This window comes from Pyrus communis, chromosome 16, assembly GCF_041283825.1.
Source record: "Pyrus communis isolate YQ-2024b chromosome 16, ASM4128382v1, whole genome shotgun sequence".
In the NCBI taxonomy this organism is placed as follows: domain Eukaryota; kingdom Viridiplantae; phylum Streptophyta; class Magnoliopsida; order Rosales; family Rosaceae; genus Pyrus; species Pyrus communis.
Window position 1 is genome coordinate 4,125,270 of NC_142580.1, and position 19,039 is coordinate 4,144,308.

The 19,039-nt window shown below is 34.8% G+C and overlaps 1 protein-coding gene and 1 pseudogene across 1 annotated transcript; one reads left to right on the plus strand and one right to left on the minus strand.

Moving 5' to 3' along the window:
• Positions 1–10,608: 10,608 nt before the first annotated feature.
• LOC137730479 (large ribosomal subunit protein uL6 pseudogene) lies at positions 10,609–11,442 on the minus strand (annotated as a pseudogene).
• A 5,622-nt stretch (positions 11,443–17,064) lies between these two features.
• LOC137732268 (zinc-finger homeodomain protein 11) lies at positions 17,065–18,485 on the plus strand. Its single transcript, XM_068471574.2, has one exon. It carries the CDS (start codon positions 17,280–17,282, stop codon positions 18,222–18,224), a length of 945 nt encoding a protein of 314 aa, XP_068327675.2. The 5' UTR covers positions 17,065–17,279; the 3' UTR covers positions 18,225–18,485.
• Positions 18,486–19,039: the final 554 nt, after the last annotated feature.

Consider the following 19,039-nt stretch of genomic DNA (forward strand, 5'->3'; position numbering starts at 1 on the left):
CTTTCCAATGTTTCAGCACTTCTTTTTGTTCTCAACAAATTCACGACACAAATCTTCATTTTCTTCCATAAAAAATGCTCAGGATGTTACTTAGAAAGGTGGAAACTCAGAGCAAATTACCGATAATACAATGAGGTACTTTAAAGTTCTATAGAACCTTGAGCTAAAGAATTCGATAAATGAACTAGAAAATGACTAGATACTATATCTTTGAGCAAACTTTATGATGTCATTTGAAATTACTTTGTAGTGTATTAGTAGAGTTAGTAGTAACTTTGTAATGCTTTAGTAATTTATTGATCTTTTTGTTGTGCATCTTAAACAATTATGTTTAAAGTATTTTAAAGTTCCTCGTCCAAACATAGAATTGAAGAATTTGAAAGGAAAAAAAAAATTATTTTATAAAACGGTTAAAATTTGCTAGAAAAATTGAATCATTAGACGTGTAATTTAGTACTATCAACACATGTAAGATTTAGAAGTTGACATCCATTTCTTACTTTCACATGCATTGAATTTAGTGCGTTATCCTTACGAGAAACATATAAGGCATAAGAGTCTAAATAACTAATTTGATGATCTAAACCCCTAGATTTGGAAGTGATCCCAATTGAGTTTCTACAAAGCGATGGATGGATGGTAGCCTTGGAGCTTTTGTGATTCATGTTCGAAGTGGTCTTGTGTTTAAAAGGGATCCTGGACAAGGGCGGATCCACCTTGGGGTAAGGTGGGTCAACTAACCCTCCCAAGTTCAAAAATCTTTCATGGAAGAGTTGGGTGTTATCCTACGAAAATCTGAGATGCCCTTAAAAGTTGACCTCTAACAATTGCTCAACGAATTGCCTATGTGGAAACTGACAGGGTAGCTGCTAGCTATGCCTTAGTATGTGCTATGGGCATTTGACGATAGACTCACTCGGCATATGTTAGCATCTATTAGCATGCTTGCTCCTAAGCTATCGACATCAGTCGACATGATCGCTCAGAAGCTGTTGGCATCTGTCAACAAGTATGCAATATGACTTGGTATATGACCTCAGGCTTACCGAGACTCGATGACATACCAATTTGCATGTTATTTCGTCCAAAAAATTTTGGATTCTACGCACGATATTCTTACTGACCCTCTAAATAATATTTCTTGGATCCGCCACTAATCCTGGACCCGGTTGGATTCAAGAGGGATTATAAAGGATTTGTACATTGGTAATAAACAAGGCAAAGCATTAAGCATACATCTATATTCTCTGCCACACTGGTATGAATTATATGATGGTGAATCGTAATCCAGGAAGAATGATTGTAAAGTACATAAAGCAAAGCAAGCATCTCTCTTTGGGATATAGTTTTAGGGTTTTAGGATATTCTCTTTGTAGTTCCCTACTTTGTTTTTTGCTATTAAATACTATATGGGCTTATCAAGAATTTTAAACCTCCTAATTAAATCATTAATTGCCACAAATTTGGGTGTCGATGGTAACTTGTAATATCTTATGTAAAAATTATTTGGATTTCCAACTTCTCATACGTTTATTAATACATATGAATTCGTAATCTAATATCTAGAAATCAAGAATCATATCAGTTAGGAAGTAGTTTATCTCATACTCATTTCTTCTTTTATTTTCAGAATTCACAACTTTTCTCGTTCCAAGTAAGTAAACATTGTCATGAGTCATATACATAGTTTTAACTTAGCTTTAAAAAAAACCATCAAACACAAGGAAAATAATCATTAACTTGAACACATGAAATTTGAAGGAGAAAGGAAATAAAGAAGGCAAAAATACCATTGGCATATATCCCTTGCTTTATCTTCTTTAACTTGCTTTGGCACTCTTTGTTTTGGTGGCTTATGAATGCTGTCATTGTATCGAGACCGTTCTGGTGGAAGGTTTAAACTTTCATGGGACCAGTTCTCCGGTTTTAAACATGTTATTAGAAAGCCATAACTTTAAGACCAACCTCGAGAATCTACAAAAGCCCGCCCTATACGAAATATATTAACTCTTGTTCTTTAATTTTAATCTTAGTTTTTGCTTTTAATTATTGCTCTTAACATGATGGGATCCACCAGATTAGTAAGAATAATGTTTTTCATGCTTTACAAATCTAATCTAAGTGCATAATTAGTTAACTGATTTAGTGTTACCTTAGCAACGTAGTACGTACGTAGCCGTACAACAATCCAAAGAAGCAAAAGGTCCTACTCACACCATTTATCTTTTTCCTACTTTGGCAAAAGCATTTGTGGAGTTGCCGATATAAGTTTTCTACGTAAACATTGATTCTGTTTCGGGAATCTGGGATTAGGTATTGTGAAATTCTCATCTACCATTTACTAGTGCGTAAGCAACTGTTTTTAGAATTTCTTGATATGTAAAAAAATTCTTGACGTCCTGCATGCCTTTAAAACATAAATGGTATAATGATATTAAAGAAAAATCCATTTTCAAGCAACGTCAAGGCGAAAGATGCAACAAATGCAATCTCAAAATTACTTACAAAGTACAAAGTTTCTGATTGTATTAATAGTCTCTCTTTCCAAATTGAGTGATCTAAGTTCTAACTTTGATTGGCAAGTAGTAGTTAATCTCGCTTAATCTTCTACACATTTAGTAAAGTACCTGAAACACAATACTGGTGTTCAAATTGGATTTATCATTGTATATATGTGTGTGTGTATATATGTATATGCATTGTTTGGTGATAGGAAATCTACCAAAGGAGATTCTAAAAACCTTATGGAGAAAAAAAAATCGACCAGAAAGCTACAACTCAGTTAGGTCTCTTTTCACTTTCATTGGTGGATAAAAAGCAGAGAATCGGCACATTAACAAAAACATTCAAGCCCAGATTTTATTTGACCAGTTGCCATTCATCTTAAGGCTACATGTCACCCACATTTGATAAAGCACAAGAATTTATGCTTTAGGATGTTCCAACTTGCATGTAAAACTTTGTTAATTATATATAACATATCAGAGTTGATTAAATCTCATTAGTTATAAAGAAAAGGTGGTCTAAATTACAAAACTAAAATGGGTCCTTACTTTCCTAAAAATGAGACTCTCCATGAATTCTCTGACACCTCATTTTTTTTGTACAATATTTTATAATATTGACACGAGAATTAATATTAAAACGTAAGGTGACAGAGAGTTCATAAAAAGTTTCACTTTAAGAAAATTCTCTTATCATTTCTGAAGGAAAAAAAAATTTGAAGAGGAGTAGTTACTGAGCAAAGTAAAGCATAAAGAAAACACATTTAGCACAAGAACCCAAGTATGACAGTGTACAGTGTTGTTTTTGTTGCATTGGGAAGGGAGCTTGGAATTCTAAAGTTTCGGGGGAGAGGGGAGATCTTAGAAATCCTAAAGCAAGTGTTCGTTTCTTTACATGCAATGCATGGCTTGCTTCTGGTTGCGACTGTAGCATCCGCTAGGTTTACTGTGCTGTCTGCCCAGTCATACATTCCTATTAGAAAAACAAAGCCCTCCTTTTCTTAGCGGGAAAGGAATGTATTCTACCATAAACTCCCCAGCACACATCTCAGATGAAGGAGCCTAAACCCCTTTTATCGCAATACAAATCTCAGATTAATGTGTTAACCATCAAAATCTAACTTTTGTCAGGCCAAAAAGAGACAACAAGCAACTTGACCGTTAAAAATATTTGGCTCCTTAAATATATTGATTCAATTCCTCTTATAAATCAATCACAATATGTGTATAAGTTTTTCGTTTTGTGATTCTAAAAAGTTCTCCTGCATGTATGAACATGTGATTTTCATATAAGGATAAATGACAACTTAACTGTAAGAAGGCAAACAGTGTTCGTTGATGTAATCTACCTTAGTTGAACATTGAATATGAGCATACATCCAAGATTGTTTTGGGGGTAAACTTGTTTAGTTACCATTATAATATTTAGATGTACAAAACTAATCACATTGCTGACACTTTAATCATTGTGGACTCTATCATTGTATGTCATTCAAATACACAAAACTTATCACATTGCTGACATACTCTCTAATCATTATGAACTCTATCATTGTATGTATGACGGACATATATTGTAAAGTGATGTTAACAATATGGTCGATTTTGTACGTCAAAATAGCATAACTTTGATTAATTAACTATACATCGAATTCACATAAGCACAGTATAGTGATGTGGCGAAGAGAGACCAGTAGACTGGATTTGGCCTTTATTTTCTGATTTGGCCTTTATTTTCTGATTAGACAAAAGCAGCGCAAATGATAAGAGATGTAGGGGAGGGAACAATTGAAAAAAGATACTTAGCTTATCAAGGGTATTGTTCAAATGCCCTTTATCCATCCATGTTAGATTCTTCAATATAACAGCCGGCCTTGTTTGGCAGCTCGGACTGTACTGACTATTTATGTCGGATAGGATAAATAGCCACCGGATAGTACTGACTAAATTAGTCGGGTGTTTGATGCAGTATCGGACTAGTAACCGTATTATTTATATTGTGTTTGGTATTATACTAGATAGGAGGAATCAAACTTAAAAAAAAAAAATTTTAAAAAGTGAAATCATTTTTTTGTTCCCAGATCTCTCCGCACCCCCCAAACACCCTCCCTCTCTCTCCCTTCTTCTTCCCCAACTGCAGAAGAATCCCAAATAATTGTTCCCCAGCTCTCTTCGCCACACCCCCAAAACTCCCTCCCTTTCTCTCCCATATTCTTCTTCCTCGACTAAATAATCCAGGCGTTTTGGTTGGTTTTATTAAGCGGGTGTATACCGTGTTATCCTATCCGACCGGTTAAATTAATCCGACACTTATTTAGTACAAGTGAACGCCAAACACCCGAGTCCGTATAACTAATCATATGATTCATATCCAATCATTTATCCGATCTGCCAAACAGGGCCTTAATTTGCTTAGATTGCTGCAGACTTATGATTTGGGTGAATCTAAAATTCCTTGTTGGTGTATTGGGTCCCTCCATCAATCGCTTTACACTTTAAATCCACCTCTTCCAAAAACCAACACACATAAATACCCTTGTTGCATTCACAGGAAGATATCTTATTATCTCCTACTACTTCTCTTCTTGTTAACGTCTTCTGTGTCGAAATCAAACCATGATTTGCAGTAATCATGGCGTGTTTATTCTTCTTCTTATCTGTATTGGGTTCTTAGTAGTTCAACCAGATGAGGTCTTTGCCCTCACAAGTATAGGTGTTGCCCTCAGACAGAACCGAGATCAAGATCATCATCGGATTTTGCCGCGGAATCAGCGCAGTCTCAAGGCTGTCACAACGGAGGAAATGAACACTGAGAAGAAGAATTCAACAAATACAAACAACTTTGATCCGAATCAGTCTAACAAAAGAAGAGTGAGACGAGGATCGGATCCTATCCACAATAGGGTTTAAAGGAGCAAAGCTGACATTTTTACACACAAAGTTGATTCGATTTCAAGCAATGCAACAAAAACCAGAAGGTGGTGAATTGCTTCAAAGTTTCAAAATTCAAGAGCAACTTTTATATGGTTGGTTGGATGGTCTTTTTCCGTGTCTTGCTTTTGAGCTTTTAAAATAGAGACATCTGTATAGTGAAGTAACAAAGGAAGTCGCTAAAGGGTTTCAGCGACCGTGGAGGCAATGCCGTCTCTATATTTTGTGCCAACATCACAAACGAAAGCGAGGCAGCAGAGATGACAGCGGCGCCTCCAAAATGAAAGAAACAACTATGTTGTTTACAAAACTTTCTACCTTTGTTTTTTTTTTTTGAAGAACAATGTTCTGTTTCGGTTTGCATCAGTGTTAAAGAGTTTTCTTGCATATCATAGTGAAATTCTTTTGTAACCCCACTTACTACAATGTTACAATGCCTTTCGAACGTAACAAGCGTGTTCTATCCCTTGCTTTTCAGAGAAGTCCGTCACTTTTTCGCTTCGGAAGTTGCAATTCCGTCGGTTAAATTCCAAATATATTCATGTACATTTGTAAAGATATGCAGTAAGGTGACATCCAGAGTAAGTAAGAACACAGCTTTATAAGAAGTGAAACATATGGATCATGTGGTTGTTGAGTTTCAAGGATTACGTTCGAAGGGTTGTACTGTCACCTGATTTCAAACTGAATCCAGACAATTATGATCGTTGTTGCGTTTTACGGTAAACAAGATCCCACATTGGCTACTACAAATGCAGGACAAAATTATTGGACTTGTTTTAGTACGGCTATCTCTAACCGCAGGGGTTAAATATAGCACCGTCCAGAATAATAGCCTTAAAAGAAATATAGTTTATAAGGTAGCCTACGCTCAGTTGAATTGCAGTCTGTAAATATGTGGGGCTAACGCTGGTTATGGGACAATGTTAGATGTCATTAGGCCATCTCCAACTGAAAAGGCTAAATATAGCCTCTTTCAGAATTATAGTTTTGTCAAAAAATTATTTTTAAATGAACAGTGTCAGACCATACTCATATACCATCTTTAACCGAAGTGACCAAACATAACCCCCTCAATAATTTATTAGTTTTAGGTTCATACTTTAAATTTATTGGTTAATTTAGCTAAATTACCGTTAGATGTTTTCAAATCTAACCATTGATTTGAATAAAGGGGCGTTAAGATATAGGTCCAAACAATTGACGTATTATTGACTTTAGTCCAATTTTTTGAAATCTATGATTTAGGTCCACTTGGCTAAATTTTAAACCAATTTTACCCTTTGTTTTCAAATTTAGAATATTTAAACATCTGCAATCTACTAAATATTAAAATTAAAAAAAAAATTACCTTTCCATTTTTGACCTTTCAATAAAATAAAATGTTTTTCTAATAGATTAAGTTGCAAAAATATACAACCTAACTAAGACCATCTCCAATGGTTGGGCTAAAAACCAAATTTTTTAGCCCGGAAAATTTAGCTTTTAGCACATAAACATATTTTCTGCTCCAACCATTCTAGCCTAAAATTTTAGCCTGAGATTATTAAAGAATGAAATTAGGTTATTTTTTTTGTTAAATAAATTTAAAAAAAAATAAATATGCAGATTACCGTAAATTAATTTTATGAACATTTTAATCTAAAAAAATTTAAATTCCGATAAATATTGGGTAGAGTCCACTCCGATTTCTGGGCTAAATTTTTGGGGGAATTTGGCATTGGTTTAACATTTAGCATTTAGCACAAAATTTTCCCTTGGGTTGGAGTGGGTTTGGGGGGAAATTTTGGAGGGTAATTTGGCTTTTAGCTCACCATTGAAGTTGGTCTAAAAGGTACTAATACATAAATGTATATATACCTATAAACAAGGCATCATAAAAAATAAAATAAAAAATCTATCAAATCAATAGGTAGATAAAGGATCTGAAAGGTACAACTCATAATTACCTACCTATGAACAAGACAAATTACCATGTAATATAGGAAAACAAATAGAAGTAATTTGTGATAGAGATAGATAATAAAGATAGAAAAATATAATCTGTCTATAATAGAGGTAGGTCATATTGTGATACAGGTAGATTAATATCGGTCATGAAATCAATTAATTTGAGTGAAAATGCTACTCAAATGATTCAAATTTGATCACGAAATCAACTAATTTGAACACAACAAGCAATTTGATGACAGAATCCAACCAACCCCCATTCTTTGATCAAACACAATCAAATTTCATATATAGTGGAAGCCTAGGAGGAGAAGAAGAAAACGATAAAGAAGAATAGAAAAGTGAAGAAGAAATGAAGAAGTGTTTCCTCACTTAGAGATATATAGGAATTAGGAAGTAATTTAATTCTAACAATTATCTAAAATCAAGGGATAATATTGATTACTTATATGTAATTTTAGGGGTAAATTGGGTAAGAAGAAAAAAAACTGACTTGGAATATAATTGAACTCATCTCAAAAGTGACTCACAAAATTAGATTCATATCAAGTTTTCCCTTTAATAAATGATTGCACCTAAAAAGGGGCTAAGAGGGGCTACATTTGGACAGTCTGATGCTCCTTTGGCCAAATAAAGGCTTGAAGGATTCCACATAATTATAGCCCAAATATCGGTTGGAGATAAGTTTTTGGGTAAATCAGGGCATTTTTTGGCTTTTGGACCTTTAACTCTCTCCATTAGAGATGACCTTGATTCTTTCAAACTTAGCCTTAGGATTTGTTGTTGGGCCCCAGCAAATGAGTTGGGTATAGCTTGACCATGCTTTGGTTTGGTGGGCTCCATTAATTTTTAAGGAGTTTTAATGAAAAGGGTTTGAGCTAAGTTTAATTTAATAAAAAACCACCCTATACTATTATTTAATCAAAAAGGCTTTATATTTAATCATAAGAACAAAACTAATTTATATCAAACCCACAAACATTTAACACACATGGGCTAAACTAAAAGCCCAAAACGAAATGATTTTTTTTTTCACATTTACCCTTAACAGCAATGCTATTCTGTCAGCCAATTCTGTTAGAGATAAACTGCCCTTTATTTACAAGTATGCCATTATGCCAGCCAGTTCTTTCTCTCTTTCTTTTTTCTTTTGGCCGTTCGTTCTCTCTTCAAGTTTTGCTTTTTTTTGTTTTTTTCTTGTTTTCTTCTTGTCGTCCCCCTTCCTCCTGAAAGGAAGGTAAAACTCAATGTGGGTGAAGGAGAGTGGCCACCTCCTCAAACCATTTTGCACGTTTAAAGAAAATGGATGCAATTGCTTCCCCAATTTCTTTTATTTTATATATATATATATATATATTATGTTTTTTTTTTTATTGTTATTATTTTATTAGTTTATTACTTTTTTGTAATTAGGTTGTTTAGATTCTTTTGTTGATCAATTTCCACCCTTAATTTTGCTTACCACTTAGAACCCATTCTCCTGGAATGCAAGAGCCACTCCATTGGAAATTATCCCAATTTCATTTTCAGTTTGTGAGTCTTTGTAGATTTGCCAGTGGAGTCTCAACTCTTAATGGATAAAACAATGGTCTTGTAGATTTGCTCGTAAAGCTCTGGTATTTTCACCGGCTCAGGTGTTTTCAACATCACCACCTTTTTCTTATTATCTGCCTTTACCGACAGTGTTGTTCGTGGCTGTGTTCTGTCCCAGCAACAACCTGAAAAACAAATCAACAAAAAATGCATTGATATCATACTAACAATTTGATACTTTACGTCTTCAAGTAAAAAAAGGAAAATCAAATAGCTACATTATTTCCCCAAGTAAACAAAATTATCAATTATAAATGTTGAACACTAACTATTTCTCGAATTGGATAGGGGTATCGATACTATTTCTTAAATAGAACACTAGTACTATTATTATTTCTTAAATTGAACACTGGCACTATCATTATTTCTTAAACTGAACACTCACTATTTCTTAAACTGAGTAGTGGTACTATTACTATTTCTTAAACTGAACATTCACTATTTTGTAAACTGAACACGAGTATTATCACTATTTCTTAAACTGAATACTCATTATTTTGTATACTAAACACGGGTATTATCATTATTTCTTAAACTTAAGACTAATATTATCACTATTTCTTAAATTGAATACTGATTATTTCTTAAGTTGAACACTGACTATTTTTAGAATTGAACATAGGTACTGTTACTATTTCTTAAACTAAACACTGACTATTTCTAGAACTGAAAACTGACTATTTATTAATTGAAAACTGACTATTTATTGAATTGAAAACTTATACTATCATTATTTCTTAAACTAAATACTAACTATTTTTCGAATTGAACAAATATACTATCACTATTTCTTAAACTAAGTACTGATGTCATCACTAATTTTTAAACTAAACACTATTTCTAGAATTGAATAGGTGTGTTGTCACTATTTCTTAAACTGAACACTGCTATTATCACTATTTCTTAAACTTAACACTGACTATTTCTTAAACTGAAAATGGGTATTATAACTATTTATGAAACTGAACACAATTACTATTTATGAAAGTGAACACGAGAACTATTTATGAAACTCAACACGAGTATTATTTATGAAACTGAACACGAGTACTATTGCTGAAATTGAACACTACCTATTTCTAAAATTGAACATTAACTATTTATAGAATTGAACACAAGTAATATCACTATTTCTTAAACTAAACAACGATTTTTTTGTTATGCATGAAACAAAAACACAATTTTAAAACACCTTCAAATACACCACATAAATTTTCATTTACAAATTTATTATTTTCAGTCACAAACACACAACACAGCACCCCAAATGCACACATATAATAGCCATCCATCATCAAAAGTTTATAAAATACATCACAAAACAAATCCTTGAGAACATGAGATATTACAAACAAACAAACAAAAAAATTAAACGAACCAAACTCTGATTTTTATTTTAGCATTCTAATGGCTTATTTTCCAAATCAATACAACTTTGCCTTAAATCTACCTTCCATTCCAATCAATGCTTCCTCGTATCTAGAAGTAACAAAAGAATGCTCACCCATACTTCCAATGTAACGCAGTAACTTAGTAATTACAAAAGGGCAGCTTTCCCTCAAGTACTTAAATCCATCAGTTTCTCCATTATTCCTCTATGAAATGAATCAAATATATCAACCATGACATATATTTAATATTTTTCTCTCTAATTTCTTACCAAAAACAGCAACACAATCAAACATTCAACAGAACCTGCAGCCTACATCTGCCCCTTGATATATTTTCTTTCACAGGAACTCTCCAACAAAAGGAATAACTAGCCAATCCCATCAAGAAATTAAACTACATTCAGAAAGAACACAAAAACAAACACCATTCATTCCTCTGTAACAATGGTTCCCCTCTCGCTCATATAGATACCATCAAGAAACTTCCTGATATACAAGATGGCATTTCTAGTTGATCAGGGCACAAGATCGTGAAAAATTCATTTCCATCCAAGATGGGGTTATCCTTGACCTTTTCACATTGGGTGATAGAAACATCATCATATGCACCTTACTCACCTTCTTTCAAAAAGTTACGTGTGTCGATCAACTTGGCCTCATTAGTGATGGAGGCATTGATGGAAAAATTAACATACACAAACGCATCTTGTAGCGATACCCCTTGGTGATGTCGGTGACGAGATTTCCGATGTGGGAGAGAGCGGTGCAGATGGCGGGGCTGATTTTGAGGGAGCCGAACCAGGCCTTGACCTTCAGCTTCCGCTTTCTGGTCGTATTCCCGTGAGGACCTTGATGATCTTGGCATGGACCTTGATCTTGACACCGTCGGGGATGTCCATGGTCTCAGAGGAGAGGATGGTCATCATATTCGTTGCTCTGGTTGTTTCTCTCACTCTCTCGCTTTGTAGCTCCGGTTGGTGATGAAAGGAGATGAGGAATTTGAGGTTATAGAGGCAGGGAATATCAGAGAGAAGAAAGGAAGAGAGGATAAACGAACAAAGACTTGTCGTCGGGGCAAAATCGGAAATTTATAGTTTGGACCATTTTAACTGGGCTAGTTTAATATTGGCTTTTGTCATAACCATTAAATAAAGTTAGTTCATGGTTTTTGGTTAATATTCAAAATTTTCAAACCCTTATCATTAGTTTTCCTTAATTTTTAACCTAGTCGTCGGCTAGAAATGAATTTTCTCCAAATCAAACCATATTTTGGTCCTTTAACTCTTTAGCCCTCTTCATTGGGGATCATGGAATGACTGATGTTGTATTTTACAAAGGCCAAGTCTATGCAATTAGAAATTGTGGCCATGAGGTGACACACTCACTTGCAGTAGAGACGTTTTACAAAAATAATTTTGTACCTAGAGTAGACTTGGGATTTTCTCGTCGGGTATATCTTGTGGAATCAATCAAGGGAGACCAATTCTATGTTCGAAGCGTTCAAACAACGATGAGAGCCCTTCCTCATATGACTATAATTCCTCGTTTACAAGTTGGTGTTCCATCATAAAGCGATAATTGTCGAACATGTTGAGGTGAAAAGCATTGGAGATGAAGCTTGGTTTGTCGATAGCAACGGTTCATTCTCTGTTGTCGCTTTAAAGTCTTCTGGGTGTACACCAAATTCCATATACTACAAGGATTTGTTGAGTGTGATATGGTTATGTTCAATTTACAAGACAAAACCAACACCCCAGTTAACTTTGTAAAACCTGCAACTTGGATTGTGCAAAATGACTTTGCCTTGTGAACATATATACTTTTCTTCTTGCAACAGCTGCCAGCTTCTAGTTCATCTTACAATTACACTTGTTTTAGGTACCTGTCGAGCTCTCTCTATTTTATATGTTTTCAATGTAACATTGCAATTAAGTAAATACTAATCTAGTGATATTCTTTTTTTGGATAATGCTTGAGTTCTTCTCATGTGGAACCTACTTGTCTTTCCACTTATGCGTATGTATCTTCACCGTACTTACAAATATCATAATCAAAACCATTATTCATATTCTTTGGAGATGGTACATACTCTCTAGTTAACAAAATCACCTTTGATGTTTAAGTAGTAATCTTAATTACAAAGATAGGTTTATCTTAAGGCTACTAAGCTGTCCTTTTTTTCTATTTGAAAAAAAAGACAACTAGTGGCGAACTACGGTTATTCACCATTTTCCAGCCTGGAAGAGGCTAGTTGGGAATTGCATCCAACTCGTGACCATAATTAAGCAGATTCACAACTTACAACTTGCCGTGATTCTAATAAGGTTGTCCTTCACTTCAAAGCTATTGGCCATGATAACTCATTTTTAATTTGGACACGATGTACTTGCTTGTTGGTCCTAGTAATGCTTTTGGTATCAAGATAATAAGATTGTCTACTAATCCAAAATTGCTATAAATGGCTGTGTTAGACTTCGACTTAGACACAACCTTTACTTGAAAACGAATATCATTCATTATTTGTTTCTATCTTTTGGAAGCAAAACTAAATTATTTTCTGCTGCATGATTTGGGACAGTTTAACTTGTGAATAACAAATCAACAATTAGAGAAAATAAAAAAGGGGATTAGTGATGTGATTACATATGCAAAAATAGTAATAAGATAATGCTTATCCATCCTTTGGGGGATTTAGCAGGCTTTGCGGAAAGTGGAAGATATTTCAGTTTTGGGTGGAAGCTGGATTGGTGTTTATCTTGTTGTGTGATATTTGCATGAAAGAACATAAATGCCTTTAGGTGGATGCTGATCCACCCATAAATATAATTTCAAGCATGCTCTTGTAATATTATTATCCCCTTTTCTCTACTGCATGCTCAGCAAAGGATAAAAATTTGATCGTCCATATTCTGAAATTTGGCCCACGCGTGCCACTTGTAATGGTAATGGATCCTTATGGAATCAGGTTCTTTTAATTATTCAGCTAGAGTCTCACATGTCTCTACTCTCTACTCTCTCGAATGAGTAGCGATATCATTAACATTGTTGATATTGTCTCAACTTAATCACATATTATTAATTATTGGGTATTATCACAAAAATGTCAATAGTGATATTAGGTGTGAAACTCCGACATAAAGTTTTATATTATTTTGTAATGTTTTTGTTGTGGGATTATTCTCCAACAGTGACATTGATGCCATAAAGCTTTGGAACTCTGAAGTCTTAACCCGAGTTCAAACTCTCACGTAACACATTTTGGGATTGAAGGGTTTATTCAAACTCTCACGTAACACATTTTGGGATTGAGGGGTTTATTTTTCTTTGTTTCCTCAATTAGATACTTCTGGTTTGCCTTGCGTGCCAAAGAAACAAAACCCAGATTGAAACAAAGGACAAATTGGAACGAAGCAATGAAAAAACTTTGTGAATGTAATATCTTCACTGCATGCTCTAATTTGGTCGTGGAAGCACTCAAAACTAGTACTTCCATAGAGAGAGCCATCTTGTATCATTTTTCTCATTGCGCGTGCTGCTGGAGAATGACAGAATTGCCATAACATTGTTTGAACAATTAAGAGGTTTTTGACTCCCTCAATCCTAAACCCCTTCTTTTTCTATGGCCTATACCCAAGTAGCTAGCTAGGTTTCAAGTTGTTCATACAAATCCCTAATCACTACTTATTGGGTTCCAACTAATCTTTATTCTTTTCGGACATTGAGTGTGATCACACTGCTTAATCACTTGTGTTTTTAAAGCTGATCGAGCATATGTCTATGCGTTAGTTTTAACCGTTAATACATGTGAGTGGTTTACAAAATAATTGAAATCACAACCATCCATAGCATCCTTTTATATAGGATTTAGGAAGAATTTTGAGACCCCATTGTGAGCGTATTTTCTGTTTAATTGGATTCTAACAAGAGCATAATTGAGGTTTTGAAACATAAAAGACAAAATATCACATCTCAAACAATGGACAGAGAGATTAGGATTATTCCAACGTTGTGTGCCTTATGTTTTTGGTTTTTGTTTAGAGATGAATAATATCAAATCTAAATGCTGTTACCATGATTAATATGAGAATAATACCCGGTTACCAAAGAATGAGTAAGAACTTGTATTCAAAAATTTTCGTGTTCGAATCACAGAGTTTTTGTGCTTATAATCAGAACAGCTCATAATATGAATCATTTTATAAATATTAAAACTAAGGTTATTTAGTCAATCTATTGTGATAAATACATAAACAGTTCGTAATGTTTTCTGTTCATCTGTTTTTATATAATTAGATGACTAAACAATCTTAATTTTAATTAACTTTTCCTAGAAGCGATTTTTATAAAATGATTTATAATATAAAAAGTTCTGATTCTTAACACAAAGTTTTATAAATTAACAATAAATAATTTTAAATAAAAATCATACTTATTTTTTAAATGGCTAAGTATTATTCTTTCATATGAAACATGTTACAAAAGAATAGGCAACTGATGTTCTTCAAAAAAAAAAAAAAAAAAAGTGTAGGTAACTGATTGACTGAAACATGGCGTGTGGCCGCATTTCTTGCTACAGTGTGGTCATTGCAACACGTGGATCATTGAGAAGATAATTGAGAATGGGAAAGGATCATCGCCTGATCTTTTCCTAAAGATTCTAAGAATTATGTTGTCTCATTTGTTCATCGTATATAATATGGTTAGAAATTATTTTAAATTTTAAATTTTAAAATTAAATATGAATTAGTAACCGACATGTGTTTGAATTTTTAATTAAAAATAAAAACACTTTTTTTTCTTCTGGTAATGACTTGTTTAACTTTCTAATCAAGTTTGATTCTGCAAGATCAAGTTAACCTAAACATATGGTGTCAATTTGCCATCACATCATTAATATTTGATTGATGGATGGAGTAATTATAAGTCAAGTTGACAAATTGGCCTCTAATTTCAATTCAATTCCAGGTTTTTTACAATAATTATTGTGATTATATAAATGAATGATAAATTTTTATTTTGAATATAATTAGAAGGAGAATACTTCGATTCTTTCTTTGGAAGCAGCCACATTTATGCTTAATTGCTTGCCAATCGTATCGGCATGTGCATGTACATGTTTAATTTTGTGTTATTGATAAGTTATTCATTCATGTTTTAAATTGTGATTTGCAAATAGGAGAAATCTTCTTCGTTAAGGAATGAGCTAAGCAATATGATAACAAAAATATCATCTCTAATTTACGGTTTCTCCTTTAATTTATAAACCATGGCTTTGTTGTGCAAAGAGTACATTATGACCTATGGCTGCTTGCCCAGCGGGGGCGGATCCTCCGTCATGAATAAACGAATATCTTGCATTGTTCACTACAAACAAAATAATAACAACACGCGACTGTATTTGGATCTCGGAAAAAAAAAAGAAGCAGGCATGATATGAGGTTACAGAGAGGAGCAGGGATGTATAATGGAGGGAATCCCACTGCCACTGTCAAAGCAAAACGATGCGCGCCAAAAGGCAACTGTGTCCTTCAAATTATGTACTCTTTGTACTACGAATCCTATGCGTGAAAACTAATACGCATGACACGTATACGTTTCGTATTGGCTTGCAGGTTTCCAAAATTTTAAATCGCTGACTCCAACGAATATACAAGAACAAAAGGAAGTTTTGCACAATAGTGTATGAATTTTTTCATTTTTATGAAATTGTCACCTATACTAAAGAAATTTACAGTTGACCACTCAGATTTCAAATTATATTTAGCACATATGTCTACTTATATTCATCCACATTTTTTTTTAAATAATGGCTCGTGATAAGAAGACATGCCTTGATCCAAGTTTGATGAATTAAATTGAGAGAGTGTGTTGAGTTTCCTTAAGAGAAAAAAGCTGCAAAATATTTTGACAACAATAAGACGTCTATTAATAAATGAACGATCTCAAATGTCTCAATAGTTATTTGATATTCAATTTAAAATGAACATATAATTTTTAAAATAATGAATATAATTAAATTACTTAATACTCATTTCTTATATAAATAGATAATTATACAAAAATAAATAAAATACCAAGCATGCCTTTAGCTAACTTAACGAACAAAAATGCTCTTGTTAAAGGTGGTCGATGGTGGAGTTTGGGTGCCAAATTGCAACACAACATAAAATTTTGGGTGATAATTATCAAAGAAAATAAGTTCACATGGGCAATTGCACACAACTGAAAAAGTCAAAATACCATTTATGCAATTTTGCCTAAACTAAAAAAGATCAAATAGAAAGAATTTTATGAGAGCCTAATTTATTGCTCTGAACAAACACATGAATCCACAGACTGACATACGTTACCTCAGATTAAACCCCATCCCTTTGGAAATTTCAGTGTCTGTCAGATGTATCGTAATATAATTGATTGAATTTTTTTTTTAAGTCGTTAATCATTTGTGTTATACATTTGAATTTCAGTCTCTTTCAAAAATGATGTATCGTAATATAATTGATTGAAATTTTTTTTTTAAGTCTTCAATCATTTGTGTTATACATTTGATGTTTAAATTTTATTTTCGACATATTGAAAAATTTCTTCAAGAAATGACACAGAATTTTTCATTTTTAAGTTTTTCCCCTAGGTTAATTTGGTGGTTGAGAAATTGGTCTGTGTTTTTATGGAGCTAAAACAGGTTTAGGTATGCCACTAATTATCGAATTAAATCTACATCAAATATCTTTCCCCACAAACACCCCATCTATATATTTCTCTTCACTTCTCATTACTTCCTTCATCTCCCCAATCGTCCTCCAAAACCCCATTGAAGTTTTCACCTTTGAGATTTCACTCCCTAAAATCAAAACCCTAATTAATTCCCAATCCGCCCGTCAATTTCTTATGCTTCTTCTCGCCTAAAGATATGGACTTTACCACCGTCAACGCCACCATCCAAACCCCAGATACGGACACGGAACCGCCGTCGCCGTCGGACCCCAAATTCAACTTCTTCAGTGGCAGGTCCTTATCCTTCACCAGCGGCGCATTCCAGCCTCGGCCGACGCGAACAAGGGTGGTTGCCTACAAAGAATGTCTCAAGAACCATGCTGCCAGCTTAGGTGGCCACGCTCTCGACGGTTGCGGCGAGTTCATGCCTTCCCCCTCCTCCAACCCAGCTGACCCCACCTCGCTAAAATGCGCCGCTTGTGGCTGTCACCGCAACTTCCACTGCCGTGATCAGCACAGACCCAAAAATAATGCGCCGAAAACAGCTCACAACAACCACAGCTCAAGCTCCAGCCCCAACCCTACTTTGAGCCCGCAGTCTCCCCCGCCAGTCTCCCACTTGCCCCCCTCCTATTTCGCTTCCCCGCCGCAAATGCTACTCGCTCTCAGCTCCGGCTTTTCTGGTCCGCCCGATGAGCACCCCCACCAGCGCCAGCGCCAGCACCAGCTCAATCCGACGGCTGTGATGAAAACGGAGAAGTACCCAAGTGAGAAAAAGAGATCCAGAACAAAGTTCAGCCAGGAGCAGAAGGAAAAGATGTCGTCTTTTGCCGAGAAAGTCGGGTGGAGAGTGCAAAAGAGCGACGAAAGATCGGTGGAGGATTTTTGCAGCGAGGTGGGGATTGGGAGGGGAGTTTTTAAGGTTTGGATGCACAATAACAAGCACGGTCTCAGGAGGAGATTGGAGAGATCGGGCGGCGTAGGCGGCGGCGGGAATATGATTATTAACAGCAATGTCAGTGAGATCAACGGTGAGGGTGAAAGACTTGGTTTTGACTCCATGAATGCTCACATCGCCGACAACACTGTCAATGCCAACCCCCTTCACCTTTCCAACAATGGGTCGTCTTCTTCGTCGTGAAACAGAGAGAAAGATGGAAGCTTTGGGAGATATTAAGGTTAATTAATCACGCTTATTAGTATAAACATTTCTTGCCAATTCGCTAGCTCGTTCGTTAAGTAACTGTTTAGGTGGTGAGGTCGAGAGGGAAGGGATTAGAGAGGATAACGATTAAAGAGAATGTTAAGCATATGTTTAGCTGAAATATTTCTCTTAATGCAAAGTTAATTAATCAATGTTTTAGCTTTCCATTAGTAGTATAAAGTTGCTTTCTTTTGCAGACATGTTTCTTCGTTTTCTAGGAGACATTTTTTAATGTGATTGGTTTTTTAATACATATATTTCATCATTTATATAGTCACATGCAATGTATCATCTGTGTTTCGGTCACAATAAAAAATTTTCCCTTTTTTAGTTGCTGATTGTCTTTTTCCTTCTGGTTTAACGATTATAATATTGTATATTTCCATTTTTGGGTGGCACCACCATCATTTGGAATTTCGTGTTTGGTATTTTAAATTCCCTTTTAAATGTTTTAAGTTTTTTTTTTCCATTAAGCTTAAAGGCAAAGTGTCACATCTCGGCCCGGGACGGATCACTTCCCGTGTTCGCTCCACCACCGTAGCACGATATTGTCCGCTTTGGGTCCTGACCATGCCCTCACGGTTTTGTTTCTGAGAACTCATACGAGAACTTCTCGATGGGTCACCCATCCTGGGAATGCTCTCGCACACTACTCGCTTAACTTCGAAGTTCCCATGGAACCCGAAGCCAGTGAGCTCCCAAAAGGCATCGAGCTAGGTAGGGATGAGAATATACATATAAGGATCACTCCC

Bases quoted from the DNA above. Each gene is read 5' to 3' on its own strand.
- LOC137732268 (XM_068471574.2), top strand. From the start codon at position 17,280: ATGGACTTTACCACCGTCAACGCCACCATCCAAACCCCAGATACGGAC.